This window comes from Hypanus sabinus, chromosome 11 (genome assembly GCF_030144855.1).
Source record: "Hypanus sabinus isolate sHypSab1 chromosome 11, sHypSab1.hap1, whole genome shotgun sequence".
Taxonomy (NCBI): Eukaryota; Metazoa; Chordata; class Chondrichthyes; order Myliobatiformes; family Dasyatidae; genus Hypanus; species Hypanus sabinus.
Window position 1 is genome coordinate 77,061,821 of NC_082716.1, and position 21,898 is coordinate 77,083,718.

Below are 21,898 nucleotides of genomic sequence, written 5' to 3' on the forward strand. Positions count from 1 at the left end.
GTTTTCAGCCTGCGCCTGCTGTTGATGCGGGTTGTACGAAAATAAAGAATGAAACCTAACGACGGCGAGAATCACCCTTTCGCTATAAGCGCCGATTCTGCAGGTCTTCTCCTTGACACCAGCTACCGGCTACGCCATTCGTCCTGCAGCCGAACGGCCCCTGGTGCAGCGCCCCGGGTGAGGGTCCCCGGCAAGCGCCGGCCGTTTCGAGATTCCGCGCGCAATGCGCGGTCCGCGCTTTCCGGCCGCCGACGCACGCCGTAATAGTGTGATAGTGACGTGAGGTGGTCCGAGGGGTGGAGTTGGTGGGGTCACCCGTACCCGGCGGGGTGGGGGAAGCCGGTTGTAACCGAGGACGACAGGCGACTCCGGTTTACTGACTGACCCGCACGAAGATGGCATCGCCGGCTGCCGTCCGAGCATCGAGCGCTCGCAAGGTTGTCCTGGTAACGGGAGCGAACAGGTAACTCCGGAGGCGGAAGCGGTGTTCCATTGAAGTTGTCTTCGATTAACACGGAGACATGAGAATGCGGGTGCTGGAATCCGGAGCAATGAAGCAAACAAACTGCTGCAGAGACTCAGCAGGTCAGACAACAGGATTAAGTATTTCAGATCAGTGATCAGGACTGCATGACTGTGACGTGAAGGCATTTAGAGAGAGAATACCGGTAAAGGTATGGAAGAGTTGTGAACTGGAGATTGGGGCACCGTGGCTGGTAAGGCAGCTTGTTCCGAAGTGTTGCTCGCAGGGACACTGACTTGTGGAGGAGTTTAGCGAGCGTTGACTGAAACTGGCTATGTTCTGGACTTGACCCCATTGATGCAACCACAGAGCAATCTGGGGGAAGGGGAAACAGATTCATTTGAGATTGGGCTTGCAGAGATTTGGTGGAGGAAAGATTATAACAAAGAATATCTGCTTGTATGCTAGGAATTTTATGTAAGTTTATCACTGCTATGGTATGGAACTATATGTACTTGGAAGTATATTCATATTTCAACCCAGTTTTGCCTGGGCCAGGCATGGACCCTACTTTGCAGTTACTTGACCTGCCTTTTCTGTTTTTATCACTAACATTGATACCTCATTAAATACATGGGAGAGGAAATAAAGTCCATTTACTTAAGAATCAGATACCCACTAAATATGCTAGTAAAATGTTTGGGCTTTATTTGCAGTGCAAAAAAAAATCATTATAAAATCTCCCCGGCAGAGTAAATGTGCTTTCACTTGCATCTTTTTGGTAGTTTCCTATTTCTAAATATCTCTTAGTTCCTCATTCTTTCGCTATGTACATTTGTCCTTTATACATAATTTAATTTGTTAACAACTGTCTGTTTCGTGCACTGTGTTTTACTAAGTACAGTATTTTACTAGCTTACACATGTATACAGCTAAACACAATACATATATCACATATAGCACATAAAGTAATATTAACACAATAATATTAACCGATTTTTTAAAAATCTGTAGATATACAAGTTGACATACACAACATATAATTAAATTGCAACAGTATAATTCAACTGGCACATCAGAAGTAATGTTTACTGGGTGGCAAAGGTGTTCAGAAGTCTCACAACCTGGGGGAGAAAGCTGTTACCTATTCTATCAGTCCTCGTTTTTATACTTTGATAGCTTCTGCCTGACAGTAGGAGGTCAAAGAGATTGTAGAACAGATGGGAGAGATCCTTGACAATGCTGAGGGCTCTGCAAATGCAATGCTTCAGGTATATGTCCTGGATTGAGGGTGGGGAAGGAGGAGAGACCCTGTTGTCTTCACAGCCCGTTACAGGGTCTTGCAGAGAGATGCCTTGCAGTTCCCATACCAAACGGTAGTACAGCTGCCCTCCAGTAGTTATGTATTTACTTCTCGGTAGAAAATGACAGATCTGTTTCTTTTCTAGCGGCATTGGACTGGCTCTTTGTGGTCGCATTCTGTCTGAGGATAACCAGATACACCTTTGTATGGCATGTCGAAACATGCAGAAAGCAGAGGATGCTAAGTCCGAACTTCTGCTGTCACATCCAGGAGCTGATATTAGTCTTTTGAAGATAGACATAGGAAACGTTAACTCGGTGATCAAAGGAGCAATAGAAATAAAACAAAGGTAGTTTAATATTACCAACTTCTTTCAATTTAGTATGAATTTTGTGATATTTGCTGAACTAATTTTCTAAAGTATTCCACTGACAAAATGAGGCAAAGCTATTATGTACTGGGTAATTGCATTTGCTGTAACTTGATAAAATAAATACTTTAAGATGGTAATTATTGCCTTTCATTTAGTTTTAAATGTATAATAAAGACATACTGGCTCATTTGCATTTCTTTAATGTCTACAGAAATGGACACTTCATTCATATTAAAACTTGACTGGGGAATTAAGAGTTTGGTCTTGACATCCTCTGTCCTTTTATTTTCTACCTAACTTTATTGATGCCTTTGGCACCATCAGCCCCACCCACATAGTTTGTTATCAACTACATATAAATCGGTTTGAGTATAGTCTTTGTATCCAGCTGAATGTACCCTATGGTATTATTCTTCCCATTGGCTTAAATAAAAATAAAATTGAAGGATATGTGAATGAGCTTCTGACATTTCACATCCGGTAAATGTCTAACCCTCAAAGCATATTGTCTGAGTTTCAGGACTAGCTGACGTTGAAATATACCAAAGCAGTAACTATAAATTATAAATATTACCATCATTCGGCCACACTATTGAGGTGAAACTTTACTTCCATTTAATGTTTCTGGGCTCAGGATTGTTCCTGTCAAACCTGGTATTTCCTGTATTTGTCATTTGGATTCTCAGTTAACAGGATAGAACAGTTTGGTGCAAAGAATAATTCACTTTATTTCCCATAATTGAAGTTATCAGAAAGATAAGTTGCTGTTGGTTGAATTCTGCAAAAGTAATGTAAAATTAATTTGAAATTTTTATTTCTGTGGGTACTAAGTAACTGATCACTGGCTGTTGTTTACAGTCTAATGGCCTGATCAATCAGCTATAATCGCATACCCTGTATTAATTACAACACAGAAATAGACTCTTCATATTATGGGTATTGTGTGTTGTATTCATCAACTTTGACTAAATAATATTTTGTTTTTGTGCAGGTATCAACGTTTAGATTATCTCTATCTAAATGCTGGGATTATGCCAAACCCTCGTTTCAATTTGAAAGCCTTTCTAGATGGCTTATTTTCCAGGTATAGTATCATGAGTACTTAGAAATAATTAACTCATTTTTCTGATTCACAACAAAGCCAGATGCCCTTTTACTTAAATCCACTGCACAGTATTTCTCACTTAAAACAACTTCACCTCCATTATCTCAGGGACAGTTTAGGATCTTAATGATGAAGTTATTTAAGAGACTTTCCCCAGTTGTATCTAAAACTGAGATTGTGAATATAAGAGATCATTCATATAAAAAGGATGTTTGAGTGGACATGATGTGGATAGAAATAAAGGTTGACTAGTATTTTAGATCTTCTGGAGTTTTTAAGCACCTCAGAGAATATTAAGGACATTAAAGACTTTGGACTGGTGTCACTTATGCAAAATCATTTGTGGATGAGTGGAACTATGACCAAGTGGGTAACATCACCACGTTCTCTCCTATAATTTTTGTTCTCATTGTCAATGGAATTGTATGATTATGTTCCCTCTCCCCTCCCCGAGTTGTCGCTGTCAACATCATCATCATTATGTGCCATGTTGTATCAAGTGAACGATCATGGTCTTCCATCTGTTGACTATGATTGTTCTTGGTAAATTTCCTACAGAATTGATTTGTCATTGCCACCTTCTGGGCAGTGTCTTTACATACCTGTGATCCCAGTCTTTATCAGTACTCTTCTGATTTGTCTGCCTGGCATCAGTGGTCACATAACCAGGACTTGTGATATGCACCAGCTGCTCATACGACCATCGATCACCTGCTCCCATGGCTTTATGTGACCCTGATCGGTGGGAGCTAAAGCAGGTTCTACAACTTGCCCAAGGATTCCTTACACTTCCTTTGGTAGAGATGTATCTCCACTCCACCGCCCACCTATCCTAGTATGGATTTGTAGCTTTTGGTTCCTATCAAGGTTTCTAAGGGTGCTTCATTAGTCTTTGATCAGATTCTGCTCTTTTCACTGACTTGATATTCCAATTACTGGCAGAGTAAGAACACTGAAATTTTATGACTGATTAATGGTGGGCTCCCTTTTTGTTGCTGGATCTCCACCGAGTCTCTGCCTCAATAGGTCTATGATAATCCGTACTATGCAATCTGGTTCAGTTTGTGACATGATTAGTCTTGCCTTCCTACAGCACAGTTATCGAATGAAGATCTCTGCTGATGGTGTAGAGATAACTGAACTTTACAGAACGATTTCAGGAAAGTCAAAGCCTTATAAATAAATAGGAAAATATATACTATTTGCTATACACAGGATATGCAGGAGTGAGATTAGTTGGTACCATAAGACATGGAGCAGAATTAGGCCATTTAGCCCATCGAGTTTGCTCCGCCATTCCATCATGGCTGATCCTGGATCCCACTCAACCCCTTACACCTGCCATCTCACCACATCCTTTGATGCCCTGACAGATAAGGAAACCTTCTCCACTAATCTGCCTCCAGACACTTAATCCTGCAAGCAGATTCACCTTGTTCATCACCTTCATTCAGGGCCCCAAATAGTCCTTCCAGGTGTGGCAGTACTTCACCTGCAGATCTGCCGGGGTCATCTATTATGTCCAGTGCTCCTGAAGCAATCTCCTCTACACAGATGAGACCTGTCGTAAATTGGGAGACCATTCTGTTGAGCACCTCTGCTCCATCTGTAAAAGTGGGAATTCTCAGTGGCCAAACATTTTAATTCCCATTCCTGTTCTGACATGTTGGTCCATGGCCTCCTTTAATGCCAAGACAAAGGCATCCTCAGGGTGGAGGAGCAACATCTTTTATTCCATCTGGGTAGCTTCCAACCTGATGGCATGAATATCAGTTGCTCTTTCTGGTTTAAAAAAAAATTCCACCCCTCCTCCTCTTCTATTCCCCACTCACCTGCCTATCATCTCCACCTGGATCCCCTTCTCCATGCCTTTCTCCTATGATTCACTCTCTTCTATCTGATTCCCTCCTCTCCAGCCCTTTACCTTCCCCACCAACCTGGCTATCCTCCTTCCCTTCACCCTAGCTTTTTATTCCTGCATCTTCCCTTTTCCTTTCCAGTCCTGTAGAAGGGTCTCGACCTGAAACATTGACTGCTTATTAATTTCCATAGATGCTGCCCGAGTTGGTGAGTTCCTCCAGCACTTTATTTGTGTTGCTTTGTATTTCCAGCGTGTGCATAATCTCTTGTGCTTTTGATACGTAGTGATGTATTGTCTAATTTGTTGTAAACAGTGCATGTCAGTATCAATTAAAAAATGTTGCTGTTAGACATTCATTATTTCACTATAAGTCATCACTATTTTAATGTGGCAAGACAAGGATAAAGCGTCTAACCTGTTCTGTTTCTGTAGTTAGTATAGGGTTGAAAGATGAAACTCTTTCTGAGTTGAATGTTAAGTTATACTGCATATCAAGTGCCTCAAATGTGCTTCAGGAGAATGTGGTTGCTGGTCTGAATAGAGAAGAGGGGACAGTCTTGAAGATGGGTCTGTCTATTCATTTCCATAGATGCTGCCTGCCTGGCTGAGTTCTTACAGCATTTTGTGTGTTGCTTTAGATAAATGCTTTATTAGTTTATTTTATGAGTTAAACATTTTAATTAAATTTTATAATAACACAAAGAAAAAATACTGAATATTTTTATTTCTTTATTCATTTTTATTTTTTACACTTTTTAATCCTCTTGAACTGTTTCCACACCTCTCTCCACAACCTCTCCACCCCAAACTTTTCCCTTTGTACATACTGCCAACTCCACTTCTCCCTTTCCCCTATATGCATTTATGATCAGCATGCTAGGTGATGCTTTTCTCATATTAACAAGATACTAGATGATACTTTTTTCTTATTAACAGGGAAGTATTTAGTATGTTTACCACTGGGAATGGATTGCTAACACAGGAAGATTGGCTTACCGATGATGGACTACAGCAGGTCTTTATGACAAATGTCTTTGGACATTTTTTACTAGTAAGAATAAACTTGTATTCTTTCTACCTGAATAGGGTTTTAGATACAGTCAGTTTTGATCTTGAAGCATTTACTAATGGGGAATAACTAAGGTAGCTTCTCACAGTATTTTGGGGTGAACGATAGACTGTGCTTAAGAGCTCCTTTAAAAGGACTAGGGCACCAACAAGTAGCTCTGCTGGATATAAATCAGTACTAAACACAGCACTTTACCATGCAACCAATGCTATAAGATTCTGGTAAGTGCCTTTGTACTTATCAAAGGCACTTAGACTCTTGCCTTTGTACACACATTAAAAGATTTGGATGCACATATAGGCAGTGTGATTAATACGTTTACAAAATAAAACCAAGAATGATGGTATTGTTGAAAATGTAGAGGGTACCCTTTGGTTGTGGGATGATATATTGATGAGTTGGTATGGCAAGCAAAATAATACCAGATGGAATTCAATCCGGATCACTGCAGGTGATGCATTTTGGGAGGAGTAAAGGGTACAACATTTTCCAGCGCTCAGCAGTCAGCCTAGGCAAATGAATGATCTTTAAAACATTGTGAGAATACCTGCCTCCATCTCCTATTAATGTGCTCCAGTTTACAACTACTGTCTAAGTGAGAACAAAAATCCTGGTCCCTTCTCACCTCCCAACCCTCTTCTTAAACCTCTAGCCTCTGGTTTTAGATACCTTTGATGTGAAGTAAAATGTTTTACTATCTATCTTACCCATGCCCCTCATGATTTTGTATACCTCAGTCAGGGTGTCTTCTTTTTCTTCTATTCAAGGACAACAAACCCAGACTATCCAGTCATCATAGCTGTAATCCTCCATCTTGGGCAACATGTTCAAAATCTCCAGTGCATGGAATTCTTCATGTGCTGTGTAGTCCAGAACTCTAACATGGCCTATTCAATGTTTTATATACTTGTATTATAGTTTTCCTGTTATAATATTCTGTAGCTTTCCTAATTAAAACAAGTATCCTATATACATTCTCAATCAAGGTCTCGAACCAAAATATCAACCATCCTTTGGGTTTCACAGATGGCGTCTGGCTTTCATTCTTTGTATACCTGTTCTCCACCCCTTCAGATATCTGAGATCCTCCTCTTGGTCAGTATTCCCTAGAGTCGTTCCATTCATTGATTATGTCCTAGTCCCTCCAAAATGTATCACCTCTCCCTATCAGAATTAAATTCCACCTGCTATTGCTCTGCTCATTTTACTGAGTCATTCATAATATCCTGTAGCTTTATTCTATCCTCTTCATGATCAGTCAAAACAATTTTGATGCCATCTGTAAACCTAGTAATCATACCCACTACATTCACATTCAGTTAGTTCTGTATATAAAAAGAAATATAGTTCCCACCACAAATACCCATGATCCACCACTAGTGCCAGGCTTCCACTCACAAAAACAGGACTCCACAATTCTGCGCTTTCTTTTATCGCACCAATATTGACTGAATTTGACAACTTGCACTGATTCCCACTGGCGCTAACATTCTGGGCCAGCCTCTCACATGGGGTCTTAAGGCCATACATTCCGAAATCCATGTAGACTTCATCAACTACACCTACCTTTACAAATATGCTTTGTTACCCTCATGGAAAAAGTTCCATCACATTCATTAGATAGGATCTTTTTCTAACAAAATCATGATGACTGTCAATATTAATCCCAGGCTTTGGGACGATAAGCAAACTGTAGAGGATCCAGCGATGAGGGGAGGCTGGCTGTGATATGAGGCTTGACAAGCCGTTCAAAACATTTCATCACTATGGGGGTCAGGGCAATGGGACAGTAATCATTCAGACAGGCTACAACTGATTTCTTTGCTACAGGGATGATTGTGGAGGTTTTGAAGCATTTGGGGACAATGGCTTGACTAAGGGAGATGTTGAAAATGTCTGTCAGGACATCTGCTAATACATCAGCACATTTCTTGAGCACACGTCCAGGGATGTTGTCGGGACCTCCGGCTTTTCGTGGGTTGACCTTGGCAAGGGTCCTTCATGTGTGCTCTGAATCAATGATTGGAGCTGGCTGGTCAGATGGTAAGGAGGGACCGGCTCTCCCCCTTGCTGTGGTGTTTGATGCTTCGAAGCGTGCAAAGAAATTGTTGAGCCTGTCTGGAAGAGAGGCATCACTGTCATCAGTTTTCTGCCTGATCTTGTAGTCTGTCAGAGCTTGAATTCGTTGCTACATCCATCTGGTGTCACCTGTGTCACAGAAGTGTCCATGTATTTTGCCCGCGTAGGCCCTTTCCGCTTTCCTGATCCCTAGTGAAAGCGCAGACCTGGCTGAGCGAAGCGCACTCCTGTCCCCCGATCTGTAGGCTGTGTCACGGGCCTTGAGTAGTGAACACACCTCTGTTGTCATCCATGGCTTTTGATTACCACGTGCAGTGAAGGTATTCGTCACAGTGACATCCTCCGTGCATTTGGTTATGTAGCTGATTACTGACTCTGCATACTCCTCAATGTCTGTATGGTCATCATAGGAGGCTGCTGTCTTGAATATGTCCCAGTCTGTGTGCAAAAAACAGTCTTGTAGTGCTGAGGCTGCTCCTTTTGGCCAGACACTTAACTGTCTTTTCTCTGCTGTCACACATTTAAGCAGTGGTTTATATGCTGGTGTTAACATGACAGATATGTGGTCAGAGTGGCCAAGATGGGGGCGGGGGCTGCTTTGTATGCCTGTGGGGTGTTGGTATAAACCAAGTCCAGTGTTGTCTCCCCGGTTTTGAAATCCACATATTGCAGGAATTTGGGGAACACAGTCTTTAAGCTGGTGTGGTTAAAGTCCCCAGCAATCACCACAAAGCTGTCAGGATGTGTAGTCAGTAGCCCACTGATGGCTTCATGTAGGCCTCCCAGTGCTTCGTTAGCATTAGCCTTAGCATTGGCACTGGGAGCTACGTAAACAGCTGCCACAAGCATGATGGTGAATTCCCTCAGCAGCATTTCACAATGAGAAATTCAGCCAGAGGTGAGCAGAGTTTAGCAGCTACTGTAGCGTTTGCACACCAGTCTTTGTTGATGTAGACACACAGATCCCCTACCCGGCTCTACTGGAGCTAGCTGCCTCTCTATCTGCACGAAATGATGTCATTCCCTGTAGCTGTATCGCTGCATCCGGTATGTTGTCATAGAACCAGGATTCTGTGAAAACATACACACAGCAATTTTTTAAATTTGTTGCGTGTTTCTCTCAGCAGACGCAGCTTATCCAGCTTGCTGTCGATGGAGCGGACATTTGAGGGCAGGAGGGATGGTACCACTGGCCTGGTGGGGGTTAGCTTTTAGCCTGGCATGGCTGCCAGCCCTCTTACCCCTCGTCTGTCTTCTCCCACAGCGTTTTCGCTTCCTCCTTCCTCGGGAAGCAGCCGGCTTGGTAGCTGATAGTGGTCCGTAGAGGCGTAAACTGTCCATGTCACACCAGAGCTCGTCAGTTTTTCCAACTATGTTATGCGTCTAGGACAAACAGAACAAACACTAGATACACTTATCGCTCCCTGAGGGGCCACTGCGTCCATGCACGCCGCCATCTTTCCACGTTATGGAATGAAAGATTTATAGCAAATTATTATAGAAAATGGGTGTTTGTGACAATGGCAAAACCGTTTCACAGGCAGCCCTCAGAAATGAAAGCCTTGGTAACAGGGACTGCTTTTAACTTGGCTTGCTGCCTTTCAACTATTTTCAGATCCACGTGGCTTTAATTGCGTTACTGTGTTCAATTACAGTACTATGTTTTGCACCTTGGCCCCAGAGTAACACTGTTAAATTTGGCTGTATTCATGGGTATTCATATATGGTTGAATGACAAACTTGAATTCGACTTCCAAAAACTATTATTTTTAACGCACCCCCTATTCGTTCTTCCTTCTCAAAAGCTGTTTGAAATGCATGTAAATTAACATCTACTTCATTTCATTTATCCACTCTGCTAAACTTTTAAGCTGCTTTATATAGAACCTTTTCTTCAATTTCTGCCTATCCAAAGAAAGCAAATTTTAGCATAATATATAATGAAGAAAATTATTTGATGCAATTTTCATTGCCTAGATTCGAAACTTGGAACCTTTGTTTGATCAAGCTGGCTGTACATCACAGATAATTTGGACGTCTTCTAGAAATGCAAGAAAATCTGCCTTCAGTTTAACTGACTACCAACATAGCCAAGGCCAGGAATCTTACAGTTCGTCTAAATATGCATCTGATCTTTTGAGTGTATCCTTGAACAAACACTATAATAGCAAGGTAAATCTGATTTGTTGTTACACATTTGAAGAGATTGTAATGACTGATGGGATATGTGATAACATTGTAATAATTAGTTTGTGAAATGTTTGATTTTTAAATGAATTAGAAACATTGTTCATTCTTTAAACCTTTAAAGCGCTTAATTTCCAATTGGATTATAAGAGGAACGATATTGAATATCACAGTACTGTTGACGCTTCCAAAACTTGCTTTTATGTTGCCTGCTACTTAAATGCACCTATTGTTATCTGCTGCTAAGTGGCTGCATGCTTCTGTTGGAGGCTAGTTTTGTCAGCAGTTAGCAAGTTAAAGCCAGTCTGCCCCTTTGTAAGGGAAGAAGAGTTGTGACAGCAGCCATTTTGAAAATCATTTTCAACAAGAGAGATGTTGAAAACTATTTCAACAAGGAGAGATTGTGTTTTCTATCCACACACACTGTCTAGATAAGTTCAGCTAGAGTAACGAGGACAAATATCTACACATTTAGTACCAGGGTCATGCAGCATGGAACAGGGTGGAAGAGGTTAAGTGACCAAAGAATAGTGATTGCATTCTTCAAATGTAATACCTCATGAACTATAGCACTGTCCTCGGGCAATGCTTGATACACAACCCATTATTCATCTACCACCTTATGCCTGAAGTATTAACTTTAGTACTTCCACCTGACCCAATGAAGATTTCCAGCATTTTCTGATTTCCTTCCAGAAGAACATGTGGTATACCCACAATAATTTCTACTGCAGAACAAGCAGAAACTATTGGTGCAGCATTGGAAGGTCAGGCTTGTGCAACTCAGCCTGCAGCAGACAAGCTTATGCAGCTACTGTCAAGGCTGCAGGTACTTTCAGAGAGCCACAGCAATCCATCCTTTGGGTATTAGTATTCGCAAAAAGCTGGCCCAGAAGAGTAGTGGCAGTTCAATGAAGCACAGATTTGTGGACTTCTCCCAGGGTTGCATTATTTAGTATTCAGCTCCTCCCATGAGGCCCAGGTAACGGAAACAAGGTGTCAGCGTGTTACTGATCTGCTTCAAAAGTGTTTTATGTGGCACTGTTTTTTTTGTTGTTTGCAGGTTGCCTACCTGTACATGTCACGAACCATGCCACAGATAATTCCTGCTGCCCTTGGGTTAAGTGTGTTGAACTGCCACAGATCAAAGGCCTTCTGACCCCTGCCAGCATGTCAAACATTGTCAGGCATGATATGCTACCTGTAATTATGCATTACGTCAGGGATTCCCAACCTTTTTTATGCCACGGAGCCTTAACATTAACCGAGGGATTTGTGGACCCCAGATTGGGAACACTTGCACCAGGTAGACATTGAATTGAATGAATTGACTGTATACTTATATCCTTCATATACATGAGGAGTAAAAATCTTTATGGTACATCTCCGTCTCAATGTGCAATTTATAGTAATTTATAATAAATAATATGTACAACAAGATAGTCAGTATAACATAGAAATACAGTTGTGTCAGCATGAGTTAAGCAGTCTAATGGAAGAAGCTGTCCCAAAGCCTGTTGGACCTGGCTTTTATGCTATGGTACAGTTTCCTGGATGGGAGCAGCTGGAACAGTTTGTGCTTGGGGTGACTCAGATCCCCAATGATCCTTTTTACACACTTGTCTTTGTAGATGCCCTGAATAGTGGGAAGTTCACATCTACAGATCTGCTGGGCTGTCAGCATCACTCTCTGCAGAGTCCTACAAATGAGAGAAGTACAGTTCCCATACCAGGCAGTGATGCAGCTAGTCAGGATGCTCTCAGTTATGCCCTTATAGAAAGGATTTGGGGGCCCACATCAAACTTCTTCACCACAATCAGTATGTACAGACCACATGAGATCCTCGGTGATGTTTATCCCGAGGAACTTTAGGCTGTTCACCCTCTAAACCCCAGACCTATTGATGTCAATAGGGGATAGCCTGTCTCCATTCTTCCCATAGTCCACAACCAGCTCCTTTGTTTTTGCAACATTGAGGGAAAGGTTGTTTTCTTGACACCACTGTCTCTGGGTGGTGACTTCTTCTCTGTTGGCTGCCTCATTATTATCTGAGATTAGGCCAATCAGTGTAGTGTCGTCAGCAAATGTAATTAGCAGATTGGAGCTGTGGGTAGTGACACAGTCATGGGTATACAGAGAGTACAGGAGGGGACTTCATACACAGCCCTGAGGGGGACCTGTGTTGAGAGTCAGAGAGGCAGAAGTGAGGGAGCCCACTCTTACCACCCGCCAGCAATCTGACAGGAAATCCAGGATCCAGCTACATAAGGCAAGGTGGAGGCCGAGGTCTCTGAGCTTCTTGTCGAGCCTGGAGGGAATGATGGTGCTGAATGCTGAACTGTCGTCCAAGAACAGCATTCTCATATTGAGTTGCAGTATATCTAATATGATGCAAACTTTGGCACTGTGCATCACATGTAAACCATGAAATAATGGATAGGCAGATGCCTTATGTCAGTTGGAGTGAGAAGCAAAATAACTTGTCTGTTGATTAGTACAATAATTTGTTTTCTCTGCATATTTCCTTCACCAACATGACGTTGGACATGAAACCAACTATTATGCACTACAAATAAATACTGTGGAATTGAATCTTGTTCCCAGAAATTCCTATGCTTATTTTAAAAAATTGTAGCAATGTAAATAATTGGAATTGTCTCCTTTCTCAAATTTCGTATCGAGAATGTGCCATTTTTTATATATAGTTCTCATGCACACACTTATACAAAAATACATTATATATACAGTGGATTCTGGTTAATTGGGGTAGCTATTTATTTGGGACAACTTTTAAAGAATATAAACTAAATTGAGAAAATAACCAAGATTACATTCACTTACTTGAGATACTACCAGCTTAACTGGGGCAGGAGACTGTTGTCGAACACTTTCTAACTAGCATCGGTCACATGCACATACATGGCCGTTAGACATGACGCTGTGCTTAGAGTGAACAGTTTTTTTAATATTTTTTTTTATTAAATTTTTAAGAGAATTATATAAAATGAATAGAATAATAGTGATGAAAATTAATATTAGCCCTCCCCCCCCCTTAACCCTTCCCCTCTTAACATCCCTGTCTAAAAAAGAAAAGAAAGAAAGAAGAAAAAAAAGGATTGCCTGGATATCGGAGGATCCCCACATGCTCCATGGAGTTCAAAATAACTTTAGTATATATCTTTATTTTTTTTCCCCCAAATAACTAATAATTTTTATCTTCAAAGGACCTATATATTTAGTCCTAGGTGCCAAATTTTCAAAAATATATTCATTTCTTAAATTATAAGTAATTTTTTCAAGTGGAATGCAGCTATATATTTCATTATTCCAACGGTCCATAATTAAGTATAAATCTGATTTACAAGTAACTGCAATAGCTTTTTTGGCTACTGCCAATGCAATTTTTATAAATTTTTTCTGATATTTATTCAATTTAGGTTTCAGTATCATCCCTTCAATATCACCTAATAAAAATAATACTGGGCTATGTGGAAGTTGTATTCCAATAATTTGTTCCAGTAAAAGTCTTAGATTTATCCAAAAAGGTTAAATTTTAAAACAAGACCGTGTAGTGTAAAAAAAGTACAGATTTCTTGATTACATCGGAAACATTGGTCAGATAAATTTGGGTTTAATCTATTTATTTTTTGTGGTGTAATATATAATTGATGTAAAAAATTGTATTGTACTAATCTAAGTCGGACATTTATTGTATTTGTAATACAATCAAGACATAGTCTTGACCAATTTTTTTTCATCAATTTTAATATTTAAATCAGTTTCCCATTTTTGTCTTGACTTATAAATTCCTGGTTTAATTGTCTGTTTTTGTATCAAATTATACATACAAATCCTTGTATAAAATAAACTGGGATAAAAGTGAAATTTTATCCCTTACTAAAGGAGATTAGTAACTCAATTTAGATGGCCGACAAATGTATAAGATATTTAGGTATAAGAGTCGATAATGATATAAAGAATTTATATAAATTAAATTTTTGCCATTATTGAAAAACTTTCAAGAAGATCTTGATAAATGGATGATGTTAACAATAACATTAGTAGGTAAAAATGCTGTAAAAATGAATATATTTCCTAGATTACAATATTTATTCCAAACATTACCAATACAACTGCCCAAGAAGTTTTTTCAAGAGTTGAATAAATGTGTGAGGAAGTTTCTTTGGAAAGGTAAGATGTCAAGATTATCGTTGGAAAAATTGACATGGAAATTTGACCTAGGAGGGTTACAACTCACAAATTTTAAGAATTATTATAAAGCAAATCAACTTAGATTTATTGCATCTTTCTTTGATGAAGAAAAACCGGCATGGATTAGAATAGAGCTAGATAAGATAGGAGAAAATATACCAGAAGATTTTATATGTAAATGGGAATCCAAATGGATACGGGAAAAGAAAGAATCTCTTATATTAAAACATTTGATCTATTTATGGAATAAGGTAAATGTGGATGATGAGATAAAGAAATCTTTTTTAGCAAAGAGAACCCTAATACAAAATAGATTTATTCCTTTTACAATGGATAATCAACTTTTACATAACTGGTTTCAAAAAGGGATCAGATATATAGGTGACTGTTTTGAAGGAGGTATATTGATGTTGTTTGATCAATTAAAGAATAAATATAAGATCAAATAACACCCTTTTCTGTTATTTTCAGTTAAAGGCCTATTTAAGAGATAAACTGGGTCAAACAATGTTAATGCCAAAACCTAATGAAATAGAAACTTTAATTCAAAAAGGAAAAATTAAAAAAATTACATCTTGTATGTATAATTTGATACAAAAACAGACAATTAAACCGAGTGAACAGTTTTTAAATAGCATCAGTTGTATTCCAAAAAGCAGTGATTTTTGTCAACGATAGTTGACGAGAAGTAAACAGCAAGACAATTCAGAACTGTTTTGTTCACTGCAGTTTGAAGCATTCAGGCTTGGAAAAGCCAGAAACATCCAGAAGTGAAAATGACACCAGAGTTGTGAACATTGCCCCCTCGCCACCCCCGCCCCGTGCCCTCTCCTTCTCACCCTCTTACTCTCTCTCTCTCCCCAAAATTGTTCTCTTGTTTGCAGGGTGTGTTTTCCAGTGTGGTATGCCCAGGACTTGTGATGACAAATTTGACTTATGGCATTTTTCCTCCCATTTTCTGGACAATTATAGCACCCTTTATGTGGCTGGTGAGTGGAATGTCTTGTGCATTTTCAGTCCATACAGATTGGCTGCTTATACGGTTCACAGTCTTACTAATATTTCTTCAACTTGTTCTTTTTTACAGATCCGTATATTCACAAGTTCATTTACTTTGAACCCATATAATGGAACAGAAGCAATGGTATGTAGTTGGTAGGGAAAATAAATTATAATTACTTAAAAATATTGCTTATTAATGTGGATGTCATAACATTTAAAATCCAATAAGGTTTTAATGTTGTTACAGGTTACAATTTATTTCCAAAAGTCATTTCTTTTGTACACATTGCAAATCAAATTTGCACAGCCCAATAGAGCTGTGTCAAGTAATTCCTCAGGAATACCTTCATTAACTGATCTACAAATATTCAACACCATACCTGTAGTGTGCAAATAAAATACCAATTTCATTTGGTAAATCCTTCTGTTTCTGTGCAACATAATATATTTGTTATATGGAACAAAAATAATTATTTTGTTTACAAATGTTTCTTTTTTCTCATGGACCATCATTAAAAACTAATGTAGGTAGAATTATGCAGTTATGTTACTCTTAATGGTTTATGCTTAATTGTGTAACTTTTCATAGGAAATTCTAGACATGTCAGTATAAGATGGTATAAATTCTGTTCCAGTGGTACAAACACCTTCTCCTCACTACACTGTGCAACACTTCTCTGAATTAGCAACACACAGAAAATGTTGGTGGAATGCAGCAGGCCAGGCAGCATCTATAAGAAGTACAGTCAATGTTTTGTGCCGAGACCCTTCATCAGGACTAACTGAAAGAAGAGATAGTAAGGGATTTGAAAGTGGGAAGGGGAGAGGGAGATCTGAAATGATAGGAGAAGACCGGAGGGGGAGGGATGAAGCTGAGAGCTGGGAAGGTGATTGGCAAAAGTGATACAGAGCTGGAGAAGGGAAAGGATCATGGGACAGGAGGCCTAGGAAGAAAAGGGGGGAGGGGAGCACCAGAGGGAGATGGAGAGCAGGCAAGGAGTGATTGTGAGAGGGGCAGAGAGAGAAAAGAAGGGGAGGGGGCATTAATGGAAGTCAGAGAAATCAATGTTCATGCCATCAGGTTGGAGGCTACCCAGGTGGAATATCAAGTGTTGTTCCTCCAACCTGAGTTTGGATTCATTTTGACAGTAGAGGAGGCCATGGATAGACATATCAGAATGGGAATGGGACGTGGAATTAAAATGTTTGGCCACTGGGAGATCCTGCTTTCTCTGGCGGACAGAGCGTAAGTGTTCAGCGAAGAGGATCACTCTTTGCCTGCTCTCCAACTCCGTCTGGTGCTCCCCTCCCCCTTTCTTTTTCCCTAGGCTCCTGTCCCATGATCCTTTCCCTTCTCCAACTGTGTATTTCTTTTACCGATCAACTTTCCAACTCTTAACTTTATCCCTCCCCCTCCTGTCTTCTATCATTTCAGATCTCCCTCTTCCCCCTCCCACTTTCAAATCTATTACTATTTTTTCTTTCAGTTAGTCCTGACGAAGGGTCTTGGCCCGAAACGTTGACTGTACTTCTTCCTATAGATGCTGCCTGGCCTGATGCGATCCACCAGCATTATGTGTGTGTTGCTTGAATTTCCAGCATCTGCAGATTTCCTCATGTTTGCGACTTCTCTGAATTACGACAGTATAGTGATTACTAGATTGGATTGTCATACTGGTAACATGAATGCTGGTGAATTTAAATTTAAGTAATTAACTAAAATCTCAAATAAGTGATGATGAACATGAAACTACGTAATTATTGTAAAAACCTGTTCTTACCTGGTTTAGTCTATAATTAACTTAGGCCCAAGGTGGTCTTAACTACCCTCTAAAATGACATTATGAATCACTCAATTTTGTGTGTTAAAGATGAACAATGAATACTAATTATTACCAGTGACATCTATGTCCCGTGAATGAATAATTTAAAAATGACGTGACCTGAAATCATTCATAGCCCTAAAACATGGAAATTTGTTGGCCTTCTGACTCCATGCCAACCATCAAGCACCTATTTACACTAATTACATTTTATTTTATCGATATTTCCCTCAACTTTCTAAGATTACATGGCTGGTTACGTACAGAGCAATTAACCTAGTATGCCACAATTCTCTGAGATGTGTGAGGAAGCTGAAACACGTGGGGAAATTCATAAGGTAACAAGAAAATGTGCCAACACCATATAGAAAGCACTGGAGATAAAGACTGAACCTGAATCACTTGGGCTGCAAAGTAGCAGCTCCATCAGCTGCACACTCTACTCCCATTTAAAACAGTTTATTACTTTCAAATGAAGAAGTAGTTTTATTCCAGGGTACACCGATTTTATTTTGTCTTTTAAACTTCCTGGGCCTGAATTCGAGCTATGTATATTTGTTCTGCTCCTCAGTGTCCACTGTTGGTATTGTTTTATTATTCATGTACAGAGATACAGTGAAAAGCTTGTCTTGTATATTGTGCAGATAGATAAAATCATTACATAGTATACTGCTCAAAGACATGAGAGTGGTCTGCTGCCGTTAATACATTTAGAGAGGAAATCTTCCTCCAGCTCTGTGATCTCCGTTCCACACACTTACACAAGATTATTTGCCCTCTATCCTTTTACAATCTCTCAATAAGTTAGTAAAATGAATTATAATATTTATGTAAACTAATAGTACAAGGTTTATGAGAATTTTTTGGGAAGAAATCAGAAACTGGAGAATATAGATTTTTTTAGTTTGAGGGACTCGATGTCACTGCAAGAGAAACTATTGCATTTTATTTCAAAATTTCCACTCGGTTTGTGTAAATTAAATCAAGTCCCATTCAGCTTCTCATTCCATTTCTAATCATTTTTAATTTTCTAGGTTTGGTTGTTCAGACAGAAGCCAGAGTCGTTGGATCCAATCGTGAAATACCAGAGCTGCACATCTGGATTAGGAAATAATTATGTTGCCCAATACAAGGTTAGGTAACTGCGTAATAACAAAAATACAACCAATGTTGCTGTATCATTTAATTAGATTTTTCATGAGCAGTACAATATTTTGGCATTAAAGTTTATAAGATCAGATTTAGATAAAGTGAAGACTATAAATTTGGATATGGCAAAACTTAACTTTTTCATGCATGATGGAGTTTCTATTTTGCCATTGTGTTATTCTAAATAGTAGAACATTTTTACTAGCTGGTAAATTGTTCCCATCAACTAAAAACATTGTTATTGTTCATTCACAATGGCTGGCTATGCTTTTATTTTTATATGGTTGGTTTGTCAGTAAAGTTTCCTTTGAGTTATTGTACTTTTTGTGTTCTTTCTAGATGGACATTGACATTGAAACAGCTGAAGTATTTTATCAAGAAATGCTGAAGCTTGAAAACAAGATGAAAGCAAACACTCAGAAAACTGGGGACAATAGCTAGCATATTGTAATGGGCCAATTCATAATGGGGGCATTTGGAAATTACTCTTTTAAAATGGGATTTGTATGTCATGTACCATTTTAAAAGATTATATTTTAGGAATCAACTTTATATTCCCTGTCAGCTTTATATCTCCACATACGTGTGTGTGTGTGTGTGTGAGAGAGTGAGTGAGAGAGAGAGAAAAAAAAGTTTCAGATACAGGGAAGTAAGAAAGGGAATAGGACTGATGGAACTGCTTACTTGGGAGTTGGCATGGACCCAAGTGGGCTGAATAGCTTCCTTCTGTGTTGTGAGATAAACCTTGCAATTATGAAATATGTTTAGTTCAACTAAAACAGTAAGTATTTCAATAGAAATGTGGGTTGCTCTGTGTTTTATTATCTATTACTACAAAATTCCATGTATGTTGGTACATTGTTTATTTGCTAATAGTCACAGTTGAATAATTAATCACGTTCCTGATTAAGTGGAGTAGAATTTCCTGCTGTTGTGAGCCATACCTGTACATCTTGGCCATTGACCTTCAAGATAAATACTGAAGTCCTGTGAGGCAGCAGGACTTCCTTTGGTGCAATGTCATTGTACTGTGAGGGAGCAGCATGACCAAGAAATAAAACCACAGGAAATGATACTCTACAATTCGAAAATGTTTATGGTGAAAATTATTAAACTTTTAAAAATTAAAAGAAAGACGTGGTCATCTCTAATTTAAAAGAATTATGCATTCCCTAATACTTAATCAGAATCCAGGTGATTATACTAGTCCATTTGAAATGAATGGATGTGCTGTTCCTGGGGCAGAACTGGCTTGATCGCAGTTCTGAAATCCTTGGACAACAGCGGTCTGAAGTATTGGAATTTATGTTTAAATTTAGGATTGAGTTTAAAATTAATGTGGAGAAACACTAGCATTTTTAATAAGATTTGCTGAGGGACGCTTTCCCAGAATAGTTGGTAATGAGAAAGAAAATGCTGAATTATCTCTAAACTAATCCTTCCTAATAGGTTTTAGTTTCTGAGAGTAGGGAACATTAATTAGTTATGGCTATTGTCTGTAAACAAAAGTCTTTAAGTATGGTAATTTACAATAGTGATGAATTTATTTTTGTCATGATCTTAGTTGTGATTGGTGCATCTAGCAGAGAACATGGGAGGAGCAATAATCGTAAGAAGTCAGTTAGCCAATAATGCTTGCCCAAGGAATGATGTGTACAAGGACATTGAGAAAACTTGCACTCTTTTGCCACAGATTTGTTTTACAATTAGATATCAGTACAATATCACATCAGATATCATTCATCTCAGAGGCCAACATCAGAACATCCTTCAAGAGTGTGAAACCTTGTAAGTCATCAGGCTTGATGGTGTATATGGAAAAGTTCTGAAAACCTACGCCAACCAACTGGCTCAAGTGTTCAAGAATATCTTCAACCTCGCACTGCTGCATTGTAGGTTCCCCCTGCTTCAAAAGGGCATCAGTCATACTGGTACTCAAGAAGAGCGCAGGGTTATCTGCCTCAGTGACTTGTCACCCAGTAGCATTCATAACTACTAGAATAAAACTATACCTGAGCAAGGATTTAGATCTGCTGCAATTTTCCAACTGCCAGAACGGGTCTACAGTGAACACAGTTTCACTGGCTCTCCACTCAGCCTTGCATCATGTGGACAACAGTAATACCTACATCATGTAGCTGTTTATTGACTATAGCTTCACATTCAGCACCATCATCCCCTCAGTGCTAATTATCAAGCTTAAAAACTAAGCCTCTGTACCATAAGCTATAGGAGCAGAGTAGGCCAATCAGCCCATCGAGTCTGCTCCACCATTCAATGATGGCTGATCCAATTCTTGCAGTCATCCCCACTCCCCTGGCTAATCAATAACCTATCTATCCCTACCTTAAATGCACCCAATGACTTGGCCTCCACAGCCACTCATGGCAACAAATTCCAGATTTACCACCCTTTAAAGTAATTTCTCCACATCTCTGTTCTAAATGGACATCCTTTAATCCTGAAGTTGTGTCCTCTTGTCCTAGACTCCCCTACCATGGGAAATAACTTGCCGTTTCTAATCTGTAAAGGCCTTTTAACATTTGGAATGTTTCTATGAGATCCCCCCTCATTCTCCTGAACTCCAGGGAATACAGCCCAAGAGCTGCCGGATGTTCCTCAAACAGTAACACTTTCATTCCTGGAATCTCATCCCTAACCATCTATTCCAACAACTTCCCTACCACTGATGTCAGGCTAACAGGTTTATAGTTTCCTTTCTGCTGCCTCTCATCTTTCTTACAACAGTGCAGTAACATTTGCAATTTTCCAGTCATCTGGTACAATCCCAGAATCTAATCGATTCTTGAAAGATCATTGTTAATGCCTCCGCAATCTCTCCAGCTACTTCCTTCAGAACCTGACGGTGCATTCCATCAGGTCCAGGAGATTTATCCACCCTCAGACCATTTCTCTTCCTGAGCACCTTCTCAGTCGTAATTTTCACTGCACATACTTCATTTTCCTGACACTCTTGAATCTCTAGTATACTGCGGATGTCATTCACTGGGAAGACTGATGCAAAATACACATTCAGTTCCTCTGCCATCTCTGCGCATCTTATTACAATATCTCAAGCGTCATTTTCTATTGGTCCTATAACTACCCTCAATTCTCTTTTAAAGCTTTTCATACCTTCTCTGATATTAGTCGCCAGTTTCCTTTCATAATTCATCTTTTCCTTCCTAATGACCTTCCTATTTTCCTTCTGCAAGTTTTTAAAAGCTTCCCAACCCTCTATTTTTTTCACTAGCTCTGGCTTCCTTGTATG

General features: G+C 39.4%; 2 protein-coding genes across 6 annotated transcripts in view; one reads left to right on the top strand and one right to left on the bottom strand.

The window, feature by feature from the left end:
- Positions 1–268: 268 nt before the first annotated feature.
- hsd17b7 (hydroxysteroid (17-beta) dehydrogenase 7) lies at positions 269–19,763 on the top strand. 5 transcript variants are annotated; one of them, XM_059984749.1, is made up of 10 exons: positions 269–463; positions 1,912–2,115; positions 3,131–3,223; positions 6,042–6,156; positions 10,231–10,425; positions 13,531–13,611; positions 15,538–15,642; positions 15,741–15,797; positions 18,513–18,611; positions 18,967–19,763. In XM_059984749.1, the coding sequence occupies exons 1-10, from the start codon at positions 396–398 to the stop codon at positions 19,066–19,068; spliced, it is 1,119 nt and encodes a 372-aa protein (XP_059840732.1). In that variant the 5' UTR covers positions 269–395; the 3' UTR covers positions 19,069–19,763. The 5 variants fall into 5 exon arrangements, with proteins under 5 accessions (XP_059840732.1, XP_059840736.1, XP_059840735.1 ...); XM_059984751.1 differs by having other exon boundaries at positions 446–585; XM_059984750.1 differs by lacking the exon at positions 13,531–13,611 and having other exon boundaries at positions 271–463; positions 18,967–19,761.
- Positions 605–21,898, bottom strand: part of LOC132402132 (leucine-rich repeat-containing protein 52-like) — a 62,442-nt gene continuing 41,148 nt past the window's right edge. Inside the window, exon 3 of the mRNA XM_059984756.1 lies at positions 605–838. Coding sequence (XP_059840739.1) covers positions 621–838 — 218 coding nt within the window. The 3' untranslated portion in view covers positions 605–620. The remainder of the gene's footprint in view (positions 839–21,898) is intronic.

Bases quoted from the DNA above. Each gene is read 5' to 3' on its own strand.
- hsd17b7 (XM_059984749.1), top strand. From the start codon at position 396: ATGGCATCGCCGGCTGCCGTCCGAGCATCGAGCGCTCGCAAGGTTGTC. The intron at 15,643-15,740 runs GTGAGTGGAATG...TCTTTTTTACAG, and splicing joins TAGCACCCTTTATGTGGCTG to ATCCGTATATTCACAAGTTC. The intron at 15,798-18,512 runs GTATGTAGTTGG...TTAATTTTCTAG, and splicing joins ATAATGGAACAGAAGCAATG to GTTTGGTTGTTCAGACAGAA.